This window comes from Rhinopithecus roxellana, chromosome 1, assembly GCF_007565055.1.
Source record: "Rhinopithecus roxellana isolate Shanxi Qingling chromosome 1, ASM756505v1, whole genome shotgun sequence".
Classification (NCBI taxonomy): domain Eukaryota; kingdom Metazoa; phylum Chordata; class Mammalia; order Primates; family Cercopithecidae; genus Rhinopithecus; species Rhinopithecus roxellana.
This window is the reverse complement of record NC_044549.1, coordinates 50,625,769-50,647,790: the sequence shown is the minus strand read 5'-3', so window position 1 is coordinate 50,647,790 and position 22,022 is coordinate 50,625,769. Positions and strand designations below refer to the sequence as shown.

Sequence of the window (22,022 nt, the reverse complement as noted above, 5' to 3'; positions counted from 1 at the left end):
TGTCCCTTTGGGCTGTGTTTTTATTACTGCCTTTGCCATGCTTCATAATTTTTATTTAAAGCTGAATGTGCTGTATATGACAGGAGATACTGAGGTATATACTTGATATGCTTATAGAAGACTGCTAGTTTCCTGCAAGTCCTTTAGGGTGGAGATTTGTGTTAATCTGTTCAGGCATTGGTCTGTTTTTGATGTTTATTATTGCTATGGTTACTGGAGTTGACATTTGTTGTTGCCATGGGAACGAGAGGCTTCAAATTTTCCCAGTAATACCTTGTTCTTGTCTTCCTGCTTGGCTTTGGGTTTTCCCTTTGTGCTGTTTCTCCGTGAGAGTCTGAGTCTTGCAGCTCTCTCAGGTGTATTCCATTGTTTTTACTCAAAGCCTATCAGTAAGGTAGTGGAGGGTGAGGGGAGTTCTGTGATGTTCTAGTTAAGCCTTAGATTTATGCAGATAGTAGAACCTGGGTCTAGGGGATGTGGCCTTCACAAGACTATTCCCTTCTTTTTCTCAACTGCTATGGGTATTCAATAGTATCCTCAAGCTGAGGTTTTTTTCAGCTCTTTCCTGCTGCATTAGGGCTATTGCTGTTTTAGAGAAACAGTGAAGATGGATGGGGTGAAAATTGGGTGTCAGCCTCCTTTCTTTCCTCCAGCTGTAGTGGGATTCCACCAGAAATGGCTCCTTACTGATTAAGCCTTTTGTTCCACAGGGAGATAAGGGAAATAGACTGGTTTAGCATTGTTGCCTGCTCTTCCCTCCTTAGTTCCACGGGGGTGGAGATGGAGGAGCTTTCTCTACTTTCTCCCTGCTTCCCCCTGCATTAGGGAGCCTTTTGAGGTTCCTGGAGGAAAATCCCACAAGCAGATGGGAACTATCCTATGATTGCAGCCCTCGAGGACTTCACACTCTGATTCTAACCTACATTCAGTCTTCAGAGTTTGTCAGAATGTTTGGTTTAATCTTCCTATCTGCACTGGGATTCTTCCATGCTCTTGGGACTGTTTCCTTTGGTCAGAGACGAGGCTTTTAGGTGCCTGTCTAGCCTTAGCTGTTGCTTCATCACTGTTGTATTACCTAGAGGCTGGGATAGCGGTAAACAAAAAAGAAAAGGAGGAAAAAGTGATTTCTTCCCAGCTCTTTTTGAACCTCAGGAATACACATTGTGGTCAGAGAATATACTGTGTATCATTTAAGTTTTTTTAAATTTGTGAGACTTGCCTTAGGGCTCAACATATGGTCAATTTTTGTAAACGATTTCTTTCTGCTTGAAAGAGCATCTATTTTGTAATTATTGAGTGCTGTGTCATATTAATATCTATTTAGATCCAGTTTGTTCATGCTATTCAAATCTGTATTTCTACCCGCTCCCTTTATTTGAGTCATTTGTTCTATCATCTACTGAGAAGAATACAAAATTTATTATGATTATGGATTTTTTCTCCCATTTCTTTTTATAATTCTGCTAAGTTTTGCTTTATATATTTGGAAGCTATGTTATTACATGCATACAAATTTAAAATTGTTGCATCTTCCTGATAAATTATACCTTTATAGGTATTAATGCTTTTGTGCATTTAGTCTACTTTGAATACAATTAATACAGCTAGAGCAGCTGCATTTCAGTTTGTTAGTATGACTTTTTCCCATACTTTCAACTATTTTCTGTAATTTCAAGTGTAATTTTTTTTTTTTTTTTTTTGAGACAGAGTCTTGCTCTATCGCCCAGGCTGGAGTGCAGTGGCCGGATCTCAGCTCACTGCAAGCTCCGCCTCCCGGGTTCAAGCTGTTCTCCTGCCTCAGCCTCCCGAGTAGCTGGGACTACAGGCGCCCGCCACCTCGCCTGGCTAGGTTTTTTTTTGTATTTTTTAGTAGAGACGGGGTTTCACCATGTTAGCCAGGATGGTCTCGATCTCCTGACCTCGTGATCCACCCATCTTGGCCTCCCAAAGTGCTGGGATTACAGGCTTGAGCCACCGCGCCCGGCCTCAAGTGTAATTTTTGATTAATTTAAAAAAATATTAATTTTTGTCTTCTGGTCCAATTGCATTTAATGTAATTACTGAGTTATTTGAATTTACATTTGACATCTTACATTTTGCTTCTTATATGTTTTATTTGTTCTGTAATCTTGTTTTCTCTTCTTTTTTGGATTTGAGTATTTTAATTATTTCTGCTTTCTATTTAGTGTGTTTGTTCTCCCTCCGGAGCAACATTAGTTACCAGTTACCAGTCCACCATTCCAGAATGAAATAGTCTGTGCATATACAGTATGTACTCACTCCTTTAAAAGTAGTAGCATGATATATACATGGTTCTGCACTTTAGATTTTTTAAATAAATAGACTTTTAAAAAACATATTGCAGTTTGCTTGCTGTTTTTACACTCTTGGACAGTACGAGAACCTTGGAACCCTGTGACTCCAAGTATATGCTCTGATTTTGTATTTTTATTCTTTATACATTTGAAACCTCATCACACGTTATTATTGCTTTAATAATTCAATGTTGTTTGATATCTCTCTCTTTCTGGATTCTAAAACAGAGTATCTGTCTCCTTGGTGATGGGTTGCTGGGTGGGGCTGGTTCAGCTAGATAATTATTTAGGAAAAACTAAGAATATGCTAACAGATGGAAAAAGCCTCTGTCATTAAAATATATATATATATGAATGAGAGAAACCGTGACTGATTTTTTAAAACTATGTTTGAAAAAGAAAAACTTATTGACAGCATGAAAACACAGCCATGAATAGGAAACAGTGGTCATAATAAGATCTTCACTAAGGACCTTAGGAAAAAGGATTTCAAGAGGACCAAAGGAGAGAGAGAGAAGCTTTCTTGGGTAGTTAAAACATTTCCATTTTATTGTGGCATAAATGAGGTGCAAAAGAAAGGAAAACTGAAATTTCATAGTTGTAACATCTTTGGCCAGGGTGATGAGAAAGTAGAGAAATATTTAAGTAGGTCTAAAGGAATAAGGGACAACTTACCAAGGCTGGATGCAAGGAAATAGCTGTCACACAGTCTAGAGGGAGCCCATAGGGTTTGCTAAAAGGCAACAAATTTCTTTGGAGCTAAATGAAGTATGGATGACATTTTATTGTTGTTGAAATAAGATGCAGGAGGATGAATTGTACTTTTAAGTAATACATTTCCAGCTGAGAACTGTAAATACTCGTTTTATCAGATGCTTTTTTAACATCTGTTACAGTGGTATGAGGAATTCCTGTTGACTCTTCAGTACTTTGTGTGCTCATTCCTTTCCATTTACTTTTTTATGACCCATTCCCAGCCATACCAATGGGCTCAGCTCTTCCTTGTCATCTTTTTCTAAATCATTATAAGTTCCTTACCTAATTTCTCTGATTATCATCTTTTCCTCCTCTCATGCATCTTACATGATTGTTAGGCCTAAAACATGTCTTATATCCTGGAAATCCTATAGTGGCTCTTTATTTTCTGTTAAATCAAGTCAAAATTTTAGTCAGTAGACCTGTTTTGGCCTTAGGTTTTTCAACTGTAAATTGGTTGGTTTCAGCAACCCCCTTATCTTGTGGGTTGTTGTGAGGATTAGAGATGATATTCACCTGAGTGCAGTTTAATGCAATTTAATATAAATACTCAATAATTACCTAACATTTGAAGCCCTCTTTAACTTCCCAGGCTTACCCATTTAATCTTACTTCCCCTATTCAGAAATGTGTATCCACCAGTATGGTCCATCTGACCTCTTTACAGTATGCCCAAACATACTGTGTTTACTGCCTGCTGGCTAAAGGTGTTGGCCCACATCTTTGTGCTTATTCATCCATCTTCTCATCCTTCAGAGCTCAGTAAAAGCTGCTGCTTTTTTCATCAAACTTTCCCAAACAAATCCAATTCTAACTGATCTTCCTGACTTCTAATGGTAATTGCAGTCTTTCTTACACACTTTACCACTTGTGTAGTTTTGTGCTGTTTTCTGTATGTTTCATGTATGGATGTTTTATTTTCTGTCCTAGATTGTGAATTCCTTGAGGGCAAGGTCATATGCTTTATTTGGTCTGTATAATGCTAGGTACATGGCACATGTCTCAAAAATACTTGTCTAATTAAGTTGCTTCTTTGGTAATACCTGTCAGAAGCAAGTGTTCCAGGAAAAATTTAATTTGGTGGTTCCAATTCTTAGTTGTACATGGTGGCTCTGGTTCGTAATTTAAAAAATTTAATGAATACTGAAGGTTAGCCAAAAAGTAAAAATAAATAGAAATAATAAAAACTTTTTTTTTTGGTAGAGACATGGGGTCTTGCTGTGTTGCCCAAGCTGGTCTTTGAACTCTTGGCCTCAAATGAGCCTTCTTGCCTTGGCCTCTCAAAGTGCTGGGATTACAGGTGTGAGTCACTCTGCATTGCCAAGATGTGTTTTTTTTGTTGTTGTTGTTTTAAAATTGAGACAGGGTCTTGCTTTTGCTCCCAGGCTAGAGGGCAATGGTGCAACCATAGCTCACAGTAACCTCCAGTTCCTGGGCTCAAGACGTCCTCTTGCCTCAATCTCCCAAGTAGCTGGGACAGGTGTGCACTATCACACCTGGCTAATCTTTAAAAATTGTTTTAGAGATGGGCTGTCACTGTTACCCAGGCTGATCTCGAATTCCTGGGCTCAGATGATGTTCCTGCCTCGGAGTGCTGGGATTACAGGCATGAACCATTATGCCTGGCCTAAGATAGGATTTTTAGAATTGCCTTTGAATAGAGAATGGCAGACGCAGAATAGGAAACTACTTGAAAAAAAATTTACTTATAAAATTGTGGTGTTTTCATGTACCTGTTTTATATTTCATGTTACTTTAAGATTAGAATTAATGGAATATCCATTCCTTATTCAGTATGATAGTGTTAAAATATTTATTGCTTCTTAAAATATTTGCCACTTTAAGTGCTAAGTTAATATTTTTTCCAGAATACTTTCTTTCTTGATTGTAATTATTCTTGATTATACTTTCAAAAAATGAGAAAATACCGGAAAGTACTAGAAAAAAACAAACCCTACTTCTACCAGTGAGAGATGAGCTATTGCATTTTGCTACCAGCTATTAACATTTTGTTGGATATACTTTCAGTTGTTTTCTGCGTATCTATAAAAGGTAAGTTTCCCCATCTAAGTTTCTGACCTTGTAATTCTTAATGTTTGCTTTTCAGCTTTCCCTAAAAGGATTATACACCTTAGAAGTGCTTGAGGAAGAGTGATGAAGGCAAGTATCCAACTCTTTGTAGTCAGTGAAATTTAACTTGGTTCATGTCCAGACCAAAAAGCTTTGGTCACCATATTTATCAAAAAACTAAAAAATTGGAAAGAAAAACTTAAGGGGAAAAAAAGACAAGGCAATTTGCATATAATTTGCTATGATTTTGTGGAGCACACTCCTAAATGGTTGATGGATTTTAAAAACGTAATTTTTTCACTTATTTCTGATACTAATTTAGAACCACTTGTTTTCTGAGCATGAGCGAATGGCGTATTAGGTCTTCAGTAAAATTGTGCTAGAAAAGTTAATTGTTGAAAATTCTGAGAACTTAACAAAATTATTTGAAATGCCTGGCTGGTAGGTGACTGCGTTTTTTGTCCCCCTTTCTCACCTTTTGCTCCTTCTACCTCTCCCCTTTCACTCCTTCGACCTCTCCCCTTTGTCCTGTGTCCTTTTGCTCCTTTTTCTCTTTCTCCCTCTCATTTACTTATAATAACTTTACTTTTCAGAGAAGCTGAGTGAATAAAAGAGAAGCCAGCATTTCCTTCTTACCAAAAAGCATTTGATAGGCTTATGCAGTTAAACTTGTTTGTGTTAAACCGGGGATCTAAAAATTAATTAATTGGGCAGGGCGCGGTGGCTCATGCCTATAATCCTAGCACTTTGGGAGGCTGAGGAGGGTGGATCACTTGAGGTCAGGAGTTCGAGACCAGCCTGGTCAACATGGCGAAACCCCGTGTTTTTACTAAAAATACAAAAATTAGCCGGGTGTGGGGGTGGGTGCCTGTAATCCCAGCTACTTGAGAAGCAGAGACAGGAGAAATTGCTTGAACCCAGGAGGCAGAGGTTGCAGTGAGCTGAGATTGTGCCACTGCACTCCAGCCTGGGTGGCAGGGGGAGACCCTGTCTCTAAATAAATGAATAGTTAATCGGGAAATTTTATAAACTGTTCAACAGTTACTATTCATATTCATTTGAGCCTCTGTAAGACATACAGAAGAAAAGAAGGGTGTCCCTATACAACTTTGAGATTATTGAATTTCTTTTGTGCTTGCATTCTGTCAGCAGTTTTATAGAGTTAATTATTGCAACATCACTATTGGTATTTTTGCCACAGCATTTGACCTTGGTGACCTTAAAGATTTTTTATTGGCCTACAGAAAATTTTAGCAGCCTTCAAAACCTTAACTGGTTTCTTAGTGCTGCTATTACGCAGATGATAGCTACAAGTGTAAGTACCATATTACATTTTATAATCAGTACGGTAGATTGTTTTTCAAAATTCTTACCTTAAAACTTGATGTTTAAAGCTCGATTTTAGGTTTCTTTAGGGCTGCTTGCTAAGTGAGGCTATGTGCTGGTATGCTTAAGGTAAGTTTTGCCTTTGAAAAATCCCAGAATTTATTACTATTTTGTTGCTTATTCTTTGTAGCTGTGAAGATAGTATTGGCTTGGAAATTAACACCTTACTCCCAGCTTTTCCCAGGAAATGCTAACATTTCCTTGTAATCAATCATCATTTCTGAATTATTTGAAAATAAATGATTTGGCCGGGTGCAGTGGCTCATACCTGCAATCTCAGCCCTTTGGGAGGCTGAGGTGGTTGGATCACTTGAAGTCAGGAATTTGAGACCAGCCTGGCCAACATGGTGAAACCCTATCTCTCTAAAAATACAAAAATTAGCCATGTATGGTGGCACGCACCTGTAATCCCAGCTACTCTGGAGGCTGAGGCAGGAGAATTGCCTGAAGCCAGGAGGCAGAGGCTGTAGTGAGCCGAGATTGTGCCACTGCACTCCGGTCTGGGGACAGAGCAAGACTCTGTCTGAAAAAAACAAAAACAAAAATAAATTGTTTTATAAATTCTTGTGAAATCTCAAATGAATTTACTGACATTGAAAATGTACCACATTCTCTATTTTTTAAAGCAGCAACCAGATGGCCAGTTGATTAGTTTATAATAGTGCCCAAATAAGTAGATTTGCTGAGTAATAAATTCCTAGTACCTGTGCATATGAGACAAGTAGAATGATCCTCAACCTTGACATCATTCCTTTATTCTTGCTGTCTTTTAATCTCATGGGATAAACATATTTTATACATTTTACTTCAAACAACAATAACAAAGGTCAGTTGTATTAGCTAATGTGCAAATAGAGGAAAAAGTAAACTACTTTTTCAGTACTGTTCTGCTGCTTTCACACCCTCCCATCTTCTCAGGATCTAAATAGCCCAGTGCAAGAAGAGACGAGTTGATATACACTGATAGGGGATTATTTTGGTTACATTAGCCCTTTTCCTCTGAGGAACTCTATTCTTTGCAGATTAGAAATAAAATTCCGTAACTATTAGCCAGCCAGCCAAACTCATGACGAATGATGAGATAATTACTATTATTTTAAAAAATCAGAGTAACATTGTATTATATGTTTATTTCATATTTGGTTAGAAGGGGATAATTAAATATATACACTATTGGCAAAATTTTTGCCCACAAGGAGCCCCAGAAAACTGCACCAGAGGCTAAGACAGTCATTGATCTAATAAGGGCAAGGGTTTCTTTCTTGGCTCTCCCAAAGGGATAGAGATGAACAGAAGCAATGCACAATCAGGAAAAGGGTAACAGGCCACAGTGGGATGGCTAGATTTCAGTAGAGCCACAAAGAATTTGGGTGAAAGGCAATGAAACTTCCACTCTCATGGTTGTTACTCATTTGCCTAATTTAGGAACAAACAATTTTGTGGCATTTAGAAAGTAGGAAGGTACTAGAGAGAGACAGATATCTTTATCCCTGTCTCCCTGTTTATGCTCCTCAGCTATGAAGAGGTTAGGCAATGGAATCATGGGCATGAAAGAATATGGACAGTGGAGCCACAGTGACAGTGCCCATATAATATTTGAAGAAAGTCTTCTGAGAGTAGTCACCAGGAAGAAAACTTTAGTGAGTTTGCATTCCTGTTCCACTAAACTCTAGTAGCCTTGAGTTCACAGGGAACTCTTTTTATCCAGCTAATTTATGGCTCCCTAGATTGCCCCTTGGTGGCAGCAAGTCCACATATTCCCAGAACAGGAGCACTATGGTGCTTCATTGTAGTGGCTTAAATTGTTGAAAGTAGTTGTAGTGTAGGGAGTTTTAAAGTCCTTTAAACAAAAAGTTGAAGAAAAATATGGAAATAACCTCCTACATCATATTTTGCATTCTCTAGCAGCTTGTGTGCATGTATATAATTTTGTTTTATATATTTGCACAAATGCAGTACAAAAATAAACTCTATTAGGAAAAATCTCATCATCTCCCATCCCCCCCTCCTTTTTTATTTTGCATGTGATTTTAGTAACCATGGCAGTTGCGTTGATTTTACATCTCTTAGTTTCAGCTTCCTTTTAATTTCTTGCATTTAATACTGGTATATGGTTGCTGTTTGACCTTTCTTTTTCTCTACTTTTCTCTCATACCCAGTTACTTTGCTTTTGAGTTTGTATGGATATATGGGAAGCTTCTGTCAGGGATGACACTATAGAGAAAGGGATTTCTTTGAATCTCCTTTCTTGATAGCTGGTACTGAGCAAAGCTCTAGTCTCTGATTCTGATTCTGTCTGAACCATTCACTCATATGGTGCCAGAAAGGTCATTTGTGCTTTAGCAGAGAATTCAACTTACAGGATTTTTATTTCCATTCTCTTCTCAAAAGAGCAAACCTGTCATCTCTAGTTACCAGTGAACTTGATGAATATGAATGGTAACACAGACTCTGTTTTCCATTAAAATCCACATATAGTTAGGTTGGGATATCCACTTCTCACTGTTTTTCTTTGACTATACTGAGTTTCAGCCTATGAATAATTAACTGGTTATGAATGAGAGGGATTAAATTGCCTCACCTAGAGTAAACCTGTTTGATGGTCTGTTCTCTTGATTTCCCAAGCAATGGCTGTTATGTCAACTACCATTATAGTGTCCATTCCAAGATGGCTCCTCTAATATCTAATTCTGTATATATTGAATCTTGTAGGGATTTTTGTTTTTGAACATTGCTGTTTTAATTTCCTATGTACTTGTTCTGGACTTTTTCTCTCATTCTGAAAAATAATCATTACCCACTATCTAGAAAACTGTCTTTTAATCTTCTGATTAAAGATTGCTTAATGATAGTGCCTATTTGTTTGGCCAGTAGCATGCTTTTCTTTGTTTAACACTGGAGTTTCTGCATGGATTTATAATATAAGTTTGTTTTTTTTTTTTTTTTTTTTTTTTTAATATTAGATAGGCATGAAGCCTTCGTCTCACAGCTGCATGCATAGTCACTGTTGAAGCAAATGCCTACCTAATTTGACACTCTTGGTGTGTTTAAAAAATTTTTTTGAGTTTGCAAATAAGCATATTAAGTCTACTGATGGAGCCTTCGGGCAGTGAACAGTTATTTGAGGACCCTGATCCTGGAGGCAAATCCCAAGATGCAGAGGCCAGAAAGCAGACAGAATCAGAACAGAAATTGTCTAAAATGACCCACAATGCTTTGGAGAACATTAACGTGATTGGCCAAGGCTTGAAGCATCTCTTCCAGCACCAGCGCAGGAGGTCATCAGTGTCTCCACATGATGTGCAGCAAATTCAGGCAGATCCAGAACCTGAAATGGATCTGGAAAACCAGAACGCATGTGCTGAGATTGATGGTGTCCCCACCCACCCCACAGCTCTGAATCGTGTCCTGCAGCAGATTCGAGTGCCACCCAAGATGAAGAGAGGGACAAGCTTGCATAGTAGGCGGGGCAAGCCAGAGGCCCCAAAGGGAAGTCCCCAAATCAACAGGAAGTCTGGTCAGGAGATGACAGCTGTTATGCAGTCAGGCCGACCCAGGTCTTCATCCACAACTGATGCCCCTACCAGCTCTGCTATGATGGAAATAGCTTGTGCTGCTGCTGCTGCTGCTGCTGCATGTCTACCGGGAGAGGAGGGAACTGCGGAGCGGGTAAGTTTGTTAGATTTTGTTTTTCTGTTAACTTATTGTTTTTCATACCTAGGACTCTCCAGACTTTCCTTTGGTAACTAAAAAGTTATCTCAGCAAATACCTTAAAGTTGTGGTAAAAGCATTTTTTTCCCATTTCAAATGGGTAAATAATAATTATAGCTAATGAATGAATGCTTAGAATTATATTCCTATTTCCTTCCTAACATATTGCTGTATTTTATCCTTTCGTTAAAACCTTCAGTATATTTCATGTATTCTTGCTGTATATTTATTTAAGAGGGTCAGTTTTATGGTGGAGGAATAAAGATGCTTTGTTATTGTTTTGATTTTGCACATGGAAATGGCTTTCTTACATTAATGAATGTAGTGAATAAAGTTCTAGAATCTGAGTTTGTGCTTACCATGGAAGTACACTAAGTTGGTTATAATTTTCATATACTTTGTAGTACATCAACAGCATTCATTATACATTTTATATGCCACAGTAGAGCAAATACATTATTATAGTGTACTATTAATAAAGAGATTGTTTTGGGTTTACCCAAAACCAGGCGTATTAAATCTAGGAGAAACTTTTTCCATATAACTCAGTTATGGTTAGTTGAGGCACATAGAATAAATAGTCCTGCTAGGGTTTAAAAACTCAGATACACGTAGCCATGCAGATAGTGACAACAAGTGAACTTCAGTGTTATGGAGCCTGGACAAACTGAGGAGTTCCTGATTTAGGAAATCTGGAGTAGCCAGATTTAGGAAAAGCAGTATATATTAGGCTGCAATGAGGGGAGCTTTTTGGATCACTTATAGTAAGGGCAGCAGGAAAGGGAAATTTTTGTAATGCCTGGCTGTACCTGGAAGATAGAGAAAAGTGGAAGAAGTTTGAGGGAGATGTATGTGTTCAAATAAAAAGATTTTTAAGTTTGAATTAGTTGAACTTACTATAAGCAAAACTAGTAAGGCAGGTGTACTCTTCTCCCAGTGGGGAAGAAATGAAGCGGGGAAAAGGATAATTCCTGTTGTTGACCACCAGGTGGTGCCCTAGGCGAGGATTGGTAGGTGGAAGTGAGGGGATGGATGCCTGACAGGACATTGATTAACCCAGGGTGAAAATTTAATTAGTACAGGAAGTCATTAGGTTATGGGCTAACTTGAGCACAGTGACTATTAAATAGTGATAGTGCTCTTATAAATATTGAGCTGAATTGATAATTGTGGAAGTGGAATGGACAATAGAAGAACAGGTAGGATTTGATAACAATGTTAGAATAAAAAATTTTAAAATCTGAAGTTTGCTTGGGAGAATCAGAAAATACTGTCCATTTCCACTAAACAGTTGAAAAATTGTATTTTTTAAAGAAAACCATTTAGTTTCAGTTGGGTGGCTGACACCTACTATCAAGAGAATGTCTTATAAAATTATAATAATTATTATATATTATTATAACATTATAATAAAATTATAATAATTATATAAGACATTAATGTATTTCCAGTTCCTTTAATAATATAGAACTGGAAAAGTGGGCATAAGTTAGAGATGAAGATGTATTTTGGCTTTCTAATTGTTCTCCCTTAAAGATGCTTTACATAGCAAAATTTGATTGCCAAAGCAAGTAACTTATAGGTTTATTGACCCTACTTCTGAAGGCCAGAATGTTTATGGCTACGTCCTTTCCCCCAATACTGAGTTTCCTTTAATATAAATATGTATTCATTGGCCTCAAAGATATTTTTATTATCCTTAATGATCTCATGTGGGCATCAAATACAGTTCTTTTTTTTTTTTTTTTTTTTTTTTTTTTGAGACAGAGTCTCGCTCTGCCGCCCAGGCTGGAGTGCTGTGGCCGGATCTCAGCTCACTGCAAGCTCCGCCTCCCGGGTTCACGCCATTCTCCTGCCTCAGCCTCCCGAGTAGCTGGGACTACAGGCGCCCACCACCTCGCCCGGCTAATTATTTTGTATTTTTTAGTAGAGTCGGGGTTTCACCGTGTTAGCCAGGATGGTCTCGATCTCCTGACTTCGTGATCCGCCCGTCTCGGCCTCCCAAAGTGCTGGGATTACAGGCTTGAGCCACCGCGCCCGGCCCAAATACAGTTCTTGTAAGAGTAAAAGTGAAGGTACGGATAAGCTAAGTGTTCCTAACCTTGGTAAATTTTTTATGCAAAGTGTAATATCATAGGGATGCTTCTTAAAGTTTGTTTTTGTTTGGTTGGTTGGTTGGGTTTTTTTTTTTTTTTTTGACAGAGTCGTGCTCTGTCACCCAGGCTGGAGTGCAGCGGCATGATCTCTGCACACTGCAACCTCCACCTCCCAGGTTCAAGTGATCCACCTGCCTCAGCCTCCCAAAGTGCTGGGATTACAGGCATGAGCCACCGCGCCCAGCCAAAGAGTTTGTTTTTTTAAGTCTGAGTTTCTTTCTTTCTGTTCAGAGCCCTTTATGATGAAGGCTCCACATAATGGAGAGCAGAGTTAGCTCTTTAACCTCTTTTTCCTTTATACAACAAAATGGTCACAAGCTTTAGGGTAATCAGACTCCTAAAGGCATATAGCGTGTGACCTAATTTCTGCTTTCCCCTTATATTCATCAGAGATTTGAGTACTTTATCAATAGCTTTGAATCTTAGGAGTAGAGGAGGAGATTTTTAGTATCCAAAGTCTACTACTCTTTGGTTTATCCAGAACACTGATATAAAGTCTTGCTTCCAAAGAGTCATAGATAGATTGACAGACAGAGGGATAGGCCAAGATTGTGTTTTTGTAAGGTAATTACTAGAGCAGACTGTTTTTGTTTTTGTTTTTTTTTCCAGGGATCTCTGTACAGCATTTTTTCTCAAGAAAGGCAACTTTGGCAAGTTAGCACAATGTTGAGCTAAGTAGGTGTTTGTTAAAAAATCGACCTATTTTAATGTTACATTATCATAGCCTATGATCCTGTTGGTCAGTGTGAGCAGGCTAGATTTTATTTTTGAACTTTTGTACTTCAGGGTCACAATTAATATACGTTATGCGTTAATATGTGTCTCTCACTTCATATATACATCGACTTTGAGAATATGTTTCTAAACCAAATTTTAAATATATAAAATGTTATTTTTGTTTTGTTTGAGGCAGAGTTTCACTCTTGTTGCCCAGGCTGGAGTGCAGTGGTATGATCTCTGCTCACTTCCACTTCCACCTCCCGGGTTCAAGCTATTCTCCTGCCTCAGCTTCCCGAGTAGCTGAGATTACAGGCACACATCACCACGCCTGGCTAATTTTTGTATTTTTAGTAGAGATGGGGTTTCACCATGTTTGTCAGGCTGGTCTTGAACTCCTGACCTCAAGTGATCCACCTGCCTCAGCCTCTCAAAGTGCTGGGATTACAGACATGAGCCACTGCGCTGGCCTAAAATGTTTTATTTTAAAAATAAAAGTTACGACAAATCTTTTTATTTTGTCATAGTAACATCTTATTGGGGATAAGAAACCCTGACTCAGATTTCAAAATTGTAATAATGAGGAAGCTAAGAATTCAGAAATTTTGAGTTGCAAAATGAGTCCCTTGCACCACAAATGATTTCTAGTCAGTAGATCACTGGCTGCTACCAAGTGACTACCAGACTCATAGACTGTTAGGCCTATTAAGCTACTTTGATTAATTCTAATCAAACTCCTGATTTTACAGGTCCAGAGATGTTAAAAACCTTCCTGAAGTTATACAGTTAATTATGAGTGATGCCAGGACCAGATCCCTGGGTTCCCTCTTGTTCTGTGTTCAGCATTCTTGCCTCTTTACCTGGTTGAGCAGGCCAGAGAATTGAAGAATGCCAGAGAGTTGAAGAACACCAGTTCTTTCAAGCAGGAAATAAGAAAAGGGGAAAGGAAAGTTTTTCCTTTTTTCAAAGATTGGTTGCTAGATCAGCTTGTTTGAATGAAGGCAGAAATCTAAGAGCAGTGACAAAGACTGATTTCATCACTACCTCTGTTTGTTTTCTTATGTTATTATGTATTTTTTTGAGTTGGGGTTGGAGTCTCGCTCTAATGCCCAGGCTAGAGTGCAATGGTGCAGTCATGGCTTGTTGCAATCTCGAACTTCTGGGCTCAAGGGATTTTCCCACCTCAGTCTCTTGAGTAGCTAGGACTATAGGCATGCGCCACCATGCCTTCCTCTTATGTTAAACAACTTTTGCCATCATTTCCAGTTGGGTAACAATGGATATCAAGTACTGAAATGATTCCCTGAAGTTATTTTAATCCCATTCATCATTAAAATATGAGCAGTGACATCCTGGATTCTCAGATGTCTAAACAAAATAATAACAAAATAGTTATTTACAATGCCTAAAAAATAAGGCCTCATAAATATATATAAATATATGTATTTATATTTGAGACAGAGTCTCACTCTGTCACCCAGGCTGGAGTGTAGTGGTGTGATCACAGCTAACTGCAGCCTCAAGTGACCACCCACCTCAGCCTCTTCAAGTAACTGGGACCACAGGTGGGTGCCACTGCACCCAGCTAATTTTTGTATTTTTTTGTAGAGGAGTTTTGCGGTGTTGCCCAGGCTGATCTTGAACTCCTGGGCTCAAGTCATCCACTCGCCTCAGCCTCCCAAAGTGCTGGGATTACAGGTGTGAGCCACTGCATTTGGCCAAGGACTCATATTTAGTGAGATGGCTGGTTAAATAGTCTTCATGGAGTTATTTCTGTATTGTGAGGTTGAGGGTGGGGTGGAAAATAGGGCCCATTAAAGTTTCTTATTAACGACATAAAATATTGCAGAGTTATAGTAAGAAAGAGTGATGACGATGAGAACCAGCCATCTGTTATCTTACTGCCTTAAGACACCAAGAAACCTGCCCTGGAAATGCTGAATTTTAATGAACTCATGAAATGAACTTTAATTGGAAATCTTTTCCATGTAGTTGATAGTATTCTTTGCAAGAATTTTGTTGAAGTGAATTTGTTTTGATACCATTATATCAGATCATTCTTAACAAATACTTAAGTGTCTAAAGTATGTAAGACTCTTTCCATGTATACTTTGCAGTTTAATTTGCATGTGAGTGTTTTGGGGCAGGTCGATATCTTAAAAAAAAAAAAAAAAAAAAAAAAATGAAGTAATTAGTGCTTAGGGAAAAATTTAAAACCTGCCTAAGACCAGAGAGCTAGTACATGGCTGAGTCTAAGCTCTTTGCACGTCTACACATCTACATCTACATCTACACATCTACAGCACAGATGCCTCAATATTGATAGCTTTTATCATGTACTTAGTGTGGGGAGTGTAATATAAAGGCAGAGAATATAGATCTTAGAATGCTACAGACTGTCAAAAAGTTGGTAATCTGCCAAGTAATTTTCCTAAAACACATAAGAAAAAAACTTGAACAGTTGGTCTCAGTTGAAATTGAAGCAAGATTTGAGGCTTCATAATTAACTCTTAAAGTAGAAATTCAGATGAAAGAAAAAAGTAAGTTTCCCACTGCTTTCCTTATGTACTATCAAAAGGCCACAATGAAATTGCTGGAAGTTACCATGTCTTACTAAGCTCCAAACAGTGCTTCAAAGTAGGAAGTGAGAGGTCATTGGCTGGTTTATCTTTGCTTCCATGCGGTCTTACTGGCCTGTAATCTGGTGGTTAATAGCATTGATTGTTTTAAATTCTGTTGTTTGTTTTTTTCCTGCCAACTTGCTATAACCATCTGGGAAGGGTAAGATAAGAGTGCTGGAGCATTGTCCTAAGAAAGTTCCACTTTTCCTTTTGAGCCTTCTTTAACGCAAATCTCAGATTGGGAGAGATTTCTACAGTCGTTTCATGTGTAGCTCCCTAACATTCTCCCTAAACGGTTGTCTGACCTCTCAGAATCTCCCGAAGCAGCCTATTCTACTTGTGCCTCTGTTAGACAAATCTAGTGTATTAAGCTGAATCTGGTACCCTATATTTCTCCAGTTAGGGCCAATCAGAATATGTAATGTCTCTGCAGGCACGAATTGCCTTCACATTGTGTCTCTTCCTGAATAATCCCTTCTCCAGACTGATAATCCCTAGTCCTTGGGATATTCTTTTTTATTTTTTTAATTTAACATTTTTTGATCCAGGCATTTTAAGTGTTTGGGATGCAGTAGTGAATCCTCACTACAAACAACTGTACTGTGAAGTATTACTATCTCTATTTTTATAAGTGAAGAAACAAGATGAAATTGGAATGACTTACCATGTTCACACAATTGGGAAGAAGTTTGTAATGGATGTCAGAACCAAGTCTTTCTAGCTCTAGGGTCATGCTTTTGACCACTGCTCTCTGCTACTGTAGGTCTTGCCAAGAATAATCTAGTAGCCGTTTTCAAGGCCTAAAGTAGATAGTTCAAGGAGAAGGCTCATCTAAGGAATGGCATAAACACCTTCTAGGTAAGAGATTCTGAGGTTCCTTGGGATATTAAATGAATCTGTAGCCTCCCTGGGTTCCACTGGGAAACTTGACGTCAAGTAGATTCTTAGCTGGGTTTGGTGGCACACGCCATTAAATTTGTGGTTTCAACAATTCACTAAGGACCCCAATGTCCATAAAAAATATGGAGTGCTTCACAAGTTTTTTTGTCATCCTCTTCAGAAGCCGTTATAATCTTCTTTGTATTCCAATTTTAGTATATGGGCTGCTGAAACAAGCCCCAAGTTATTCATTCACATCATAATTTTGAGTACTTAGTCATACTGGTCCATCAACTCTAACTGTTCCCGTTCTTCAGTATTCCCCTTAAATTCTAGTCTCCAGAACAGAACACAATGCCCAGATCTGATTAGAGTAGTGAATAGACCTTTCCTAATTCTGAAGTATTATATGCTTATGTTCAACACAACTCCAGTTTGAAATTGTTTTTTATTTTTTTTATCTGACTTACCTTTCATCTTTAATTTTTATTTGGCGAAAGTTGTAGAGTTTAATTCAGAGTAATTGAAATTTTTACAGGCAGTAAAATAATACAGATGCTTAGTCATTTTGAGACTGTTAGAAAAAAGACTTTTTCTAGAGAACTTAACCTCTAATTTCTAATATATTTACTTATAAGAAGGAGAACCCTTCACACCTGTAATCCCAGCACTTTGGGAGGCCGAGGCAGGCGGATCACCTGAGGTCAGGAGTTCGAGACCAGCCTGGCCAACATGGTGAAACCCTGTCTCTACTAAAAATTAAAAAATTAGCCTGGCGTGGTGGTGCACACCTGTAATCCCAGCTACTCAGGAGGCTGAGGCAGGAGAATCACTTGAACCCGGGAGGCGGAGGTTGCAGTGAGCCGAGATCAGGCCATTGCACTCTAGCCTGGGTGACAGAGTGAGACTCCATCTCAAAAGAAAAAAGAAAGAAAAAGAATGAGAACCTTTCACATTCTACATTTTATTTCATTTCATCTTAGGCTAGTCAAGTGAACTGTTTGGCCTGGAGAAGGAACAAAGAAATCTGTCACTGGTTGTGATCAATTAGTTGTAAGCACTACTGCACTTGTACCAGCCTCAACTTCTGCCTTCTTTTAAATTGGTGTTAGAGATGAACCAAATGTCACCTACATCATTTCCCAACCCTGATACCATGTGCTTCAGCACCTAATTTTTCTTACTTTGTATTTGTAGTAGTATTTATTTAATGTATAGCCATATTCTTCAGAATAATTAAGAGTTGTGGCATATTGAAGAATTCAGTCATTTATTAGCCCTTCAGATATCTTTGTTTTTTTAATCAGTGCTCAGTTTGTTTTGCAAAAAGTTTTCTTGAAAACTTTTCTTGGCCAGGCATGGTGGCTCAAGCCTGTGATCCCAGCACTTTGGGAGGCCGAGACGGGCGGATCACTAGGTCAGGAGATCGAGACCATCCTGGCTAACACGGTGAAACCCCGTCTCTACTAAAAAATGCAAAAAACTAGCTGGGCGAGGTGGCGGGCGCCTGTAGCCCCAGCTACTCGGGAGGCTGAGGCAGGAGAATGGCATAAACCCGGGAGGCGGAGCTTGCAGTGAGCTAAGATCCGGCCACTGCACTCCAGCCTGGGCGACAGAGCCAGACTCCGTCTCAAAACAAACAAACAAACAAACAAAAAAAACCAAAAAAAAAAACCTTTTCTTTAAAAGTTTCTTTACAACTGATGTCTGCTGATCACAGAAATTTAAAGAAGTTTTGTATTTTTTTTTTTTTTTCCTTCTTAAAAAATAATTCCCAGCCAGGTGCTGGGGCTCACACCTGTGATCCCAGCACTTTGGGATGCTGAGATGGGCGGATCACTTGATGTTGGGAATTCGAGACCAGCTTGCCAACATGGTGAAACCCTATCTCCACTAACAATGTAAAAAAGGCCGGGCACGGTGGCTCACGCCTGTAATCCCAGCAATTTGGGAGGCCGAGGTAGGTGGATCACCTGAGGTCAGGAGTTTGAGACCAGCCTGGCCAACATGGCGAAACCCCATCTCTACTAAAAATACAAAAATTAATCGGGCGTGGCACACGCCTGTGGTCCCTGCTACTCCAGAGGCTAAAGCAGGAGAATTGCTTGAACTTGGGAGGCAGAGGTTGCAGTGAGCCAAGATTGCGCCACTGCACTCCAACCTGGGTGACAGAGCAAGACTCCATCTCCAAAAACAAGAAATAGCTGGGCGTGGTGGTGCACGCCTGTAATTCCAGCTCCTTGGGAGGATGACGCACGAGAATCACTTGAACCCAGGAGGTGGAGGTTGCAGTGAGCAGAGATCTCACCACTGCACTCCAGTCTGGGTGACAGAGTGAGACTCCATCTAAAAAAAGCAAAAATTCACAGCTTAATAGAAACTTCAGCCACTCTGAAAATCAAAATATGAAGATGTGGGATAGTCACTAAGGGCCTTGGAGTATTGTTAGCAGTTTATTTCCTTTTGGATAATAAGGTAGTAAATATTCTTTTCTGTCAGATTTTTTGATTTGGTAATTTCATGATCTTAAAGTTCACAGATTTTATTAATTGATTGAGACAGGGTATTTCTTTGTTGCCCAGGGTAGAGTGCAGTAGTCTGATCACGGCTCACTGCAGCCTTGACCTCCTGGGCTAAAGCAATCCTCACCACCTCAGCCTCACAAAATGCTAGAATTAGAGACATGGGCCACCACACCCAGCCGACTCTTATGGGTGAAAAACAAAGATTTTTACTTTGGTCAATGACGTTGTTTTGGTTTTAAATGACAGTTGACACTGTGCCCCGGAAATGTGATTCAAATGTGCTTGCCTTTTTTTTAATTTAAATTTTATCTTTTAAAGTTGATATATGATTTACATATTTTGGTGGTACATGTGATCATTTAATACATTTATATAACTTATAGAGATCAAATCAATGTAATTGGAATATCTGTCACCTTAAATATTTGTCTTGTCTTTTTCTTTTTTCCTTTTAGACAGGCTCATGCTCTGTTGCCCAGGTTGGAGTGCAGTGGTGCAGTCGTAGCTCACTGCCGCCTCAAATTCCTGGCTCAAGCAATCCTCGTGCCTCACCCTCCCTCGTAGCTGGTACTACAGGTGTGCACCATCACACCTGGCTTATTTTTATTTTTATTTTTTGTAGAAATGGGGTCTTGGTATGTTGACCAGGCTGATCTCAAACTCCTGGGCTCAAGCAATCCTCCCATCTCAGCCTCCTAAAGTGTTGGGATTACAAGCATGAGCCATTATGCCTGGCCTTGTCTTTATGCTAGAAACATTTGGATTGTTATCTTCTATAATCACCCTACTGATCTATCAAACATTAGGTCTTATTTCTTCTATCAGACCTCGTTTATTTGTACCCATTAATCAACCTTTCTGCTTCTCCCTCTCCTTTACCTTTCCCAGCCTCTGGTAACCACCAGGCTACTCTTTATTTTCATGAGATCCACTATTTTTTAGCTCCCACGTATGAATGCCAACATGTGATATTTATCTTGCTTGGCTTATTTCACTTACAAAATGAGCTCCATTTCCATCCATGTTGCTGCAAATGAAAGGATTTCATTCTTCTTTATGGCTTTATAATATTTCATTGTGTTTGTGTGCCACATTTTCTTTATTCATTTGTCCACTGATGAGCAGTTACATTGATTCCATGTTTTGGCTATTGTGAATAGCACTTGCAAATAAACATGGCAATGCAGATGTCTGTCTGATACCTTGATTTCTTTTCTTTCGGCTATATACCCGGTAGTAGAATTCCTGGGTCATATGGTAGTTCTATTTTTAATTTTTAAAGGAACTTCCGTGAAGGTTTCCATAGTGGCTGTTCTAATTTACATTTCTACCAACAGTAAACATACCCTTTCTCCACATCCTCCCCAGCATGTTATTCCCTGTCTTTTTGATAAAAGCCATTCTAACTGGGGTGATGTGATGTCTCATTGTGGTTTTGATTGCATTTCTCTAATGATTAGTGATATTGAGCATTTTTTCATATACCTGTTGGCCATTTGTGTGCCATCTTTTGAGAAATGACTATTCAGATCTTTTGCCCATTATAAAATTGGATTTGTTTTGCTATTGAGTTGTTTGAGTTCCTTATGTATTCTGGTTGTTAATCCCTTGTCAGATGGATAGTTTGTAAATATTTTCTCCCATTTTGTGGGTTGTCTTTTCACTTTGTTGTTTCCTTTGCTATGCAGAAACTTTTTAGCATGATGTAATCCCATTTGTCTGTTTTTGCTTTGGTTACCTGGGCTTTTGAGGTCTTACACTGAAAATCCTTGTCCAGACCAATGTCCTGTAGCATTTCCCCAATGATTTCTTCTAGTAGTTTCATAGTTTCCAGTCTTAGATTTAAGTCTTTAATCCATTTTGATTTGATTTTTGTATATGTTCAGAGATAGGGGTGTAGTTCCATTCTTCTGCAGGTAGTTGTCCGTTTTCCCCAGCACCATTTATTAAAGAGACTATTCTTACCCCATTGTGTGTTCTTGGGTTGGCTATAATGTGTTGATTTATATCTGGGTTTTCCATTCTGTTCCATTGGTCTGTGTGTTTTTATGCCGGTACCATGCTGGTATGCTTACTATTGCTTTATAGTATGTTTTGAAGTCAGGTAGTATGATGCCTCCCATTTTGCTCTTTTTGCTCAGGATTGCTTTGGCTATTCAGTGTCTTCTGTGGTTCCATATAAATTTAAGAGTTTTTTTCTGTTGCTGTGAATGTTACTTATTTCTAGCTTTATTCCATTGTGGTCAGAAAAGTTAATATGATTTCTTTTTTTTTTTTTTTAATTGTTGAGATTTAAGATATGGTCTCTTCTGGAGAATGTTCCCTTGTGGTGATGAAAAGAATGTGTATTCTGCAGCAGTTGGGTGAAATGTTCTATAAATGTCAGTTAGGTCTATTAAGTATAGTGTCTACTTTAACTTTGGTCTCTCGTCATTGATTTTCTGTCTGGATGATCTGTCCATTACTGAGAATGAGGTGCTGACTTTCCCTACTAGTATTGTATTACAGTCTTATCAGTCTGTCTTTCCCTTTAGATCTACTAATGTTTACTTCATGTACTTGGGAGCTCTGATTTTGGGTACATAGATACTTATAATTGTTACATCGGCTTCATGAATTGACCAATTTATCTTTATATAGTGACCTACTTTGTCTCTTCCGATAGTCTTTGATTCGTAATCTAGTTTGTCTGATATAAGTATAGCTACTCCTGCTCTTTTTTGTAATCCAGTTGCATAGACTATATTTTCCCCACCCCTTCACTTTCAGTCTTTGTGTATCTTCATAGGAGAAGTGGATTTCTTGTAGGCAGCATATAGGTGGGTCTTATTTCTTTGTCTATTCAGCCACTTTATGCCTTTTAATTGGAGAATTGAGTCCATTTA

The 22,022-nt window shown here is 38.7% G+C and overlaps 1 protein-coding gene and 1 non-coding gene across 5 annotated transcripts in view; one reads left to right on the top strand and one right to left on the bottom strand.

Moving 5' to 3' along the window:
• The window catches only part of TMCC1 (transmembrane and coiled-coil domain family 1), a 249,393-nt gene that overhangs the window by 59,207 nt on the left and 168,164 nt on the right, over positions 1–22,022 (top strand). For all 4 annotated transcript variants that reach the window (XM_030933092.1, XM_030931823.1, XM_030932224.1 and 1 more), the window contains 2 exons: positions 5,179–5,231; positions 9,491–10,196. In XM_030933092.1, coding sequence (XP_030788952.1) covers positions 9,621–10,196 — 576 coding nt within the window. In that variant the 5' untranslated portion in view covers positions 5,179–5,231; positions 9,491–9,620. The remainder of the gene's footprint in view (positions 1–5,178; positions 5,232–9,490; positions 10,197–22,022) is intronic.
• LOC115892115 lies at positions 16,750–16,852 on the bottom strand. Its single transcript, XR_004052004.1, has one exon. It is a non-coding gene; the product is annotated as a U6 spliceosomal RNA (small nuclear RNA).